The 825-nt window shown below is 59.9% G+C and overlaps 1 protein-coding gene across 1 annotated transcript; it reads right to left on the bottom strand.

The window, feature by feature from the left end:
* Window positions 1-346: 346 nt before the first annotated feature.
* LOC104509094 (calmodulin, striated muscle-like) lies at window positions 347-796 on the bottom strand. Its single transcript, XM_010150918.1, is given in 1 exon segment — window positions 347-796. A coding segment is annotated over 1 exon segment (450 nt).
* Window positions 797-825: the final 29 nt, after the last annotated feature.

The raw sequence follows: 825 nt of genomic DNA, 5'->3' as shown, positions 1-825 counted from the left end.
ATCCGGCCAGCCGATGTGGGCGCTGGCTGGTGATGCTGTGGCTGGCATAAAAGAGAATTTTCCAGCCCGAGAAGGTGGCAGGGGATGGAGGGGCTGAGGGACCCCCACAGCCTCTGTTCCCTATGAAAAAATGAAGTTAAAGTTAAGAAAACCACCATGAACGTTGATTTTTCCAACCATCAGCATGAGTTGCAGGGCAGGAGGTGGTTGGGACGGGGGAGATTTAGGGTGGCTGTTGCAATGGGAGGGGGGTGGAGGGCAGACCCCCTGGTCCAGGATTTTCCACGGACACTGGTTTGGGTGTGAAGCCGCATTCCAGTGAGTTACCTCTGGGCTGGGGGGGGGCTCACTTCTCCGTCATCATCCTCACGAACTCCTCGTAGTTGACCTGCCCGTCGTTGTTGCAGTCGGCCTCCTTGATCATCTCATCCACCTCCTCGTCCGTCAGCTTCTCGCCCAGGTTGGTCATGACGTGCCGCAGCCCCGCCGCGCTGATTTAGCCGTTGCCGTCCTTATCGAAGACGCGGAAGGCCTCGCGGATCTCCTCCTCGCTGTCCGTGTCCCTCATCTTCCTCGCCATCAGCGAGAGGAACTCGGGGAAGTCGATGGTGCCGCTGCCGTCGGCATCCACCTCCCCCCCCATGTCCTGCAGCTCCGCTTCGGTGGGGTTTTGCCCCAAGGAGCGCATGACGGTGCCCAACTCCTTCGTGGTGATGCAACCGTCTCCATCCCGGTCAAAAAGGGAAAAAGCCTCCTTGAATTCCACGATCTGCTCCTCCGACAGCCGCTCGGCCATGGCTCTCCCCGCTCGCACGCAGCTCTGCC

The sequence above is a fragment of the Eurypyga helias genome, unplaced genomic scaffold (genome assembly GCF_000690775.1).
Source record: "Eurypyga helias isolate BGI_N326 unplaced genomic scaffold, ASM69077v1 scaffold4034, whole genome shotgun sequence".
In the NCBI taxonomy this organism is placed as follows: domain Eukaryota; kingdom Metazoa; phylum Chordata; class Aves; order Eurypygiformes; family Eurypygidae; genus Eurypyga; species Eurypyga helias.
Note: the sequence above shows the minus strand (reverse complement) of the source record. Positions and strands in the feature narration are given on the sequence as shown.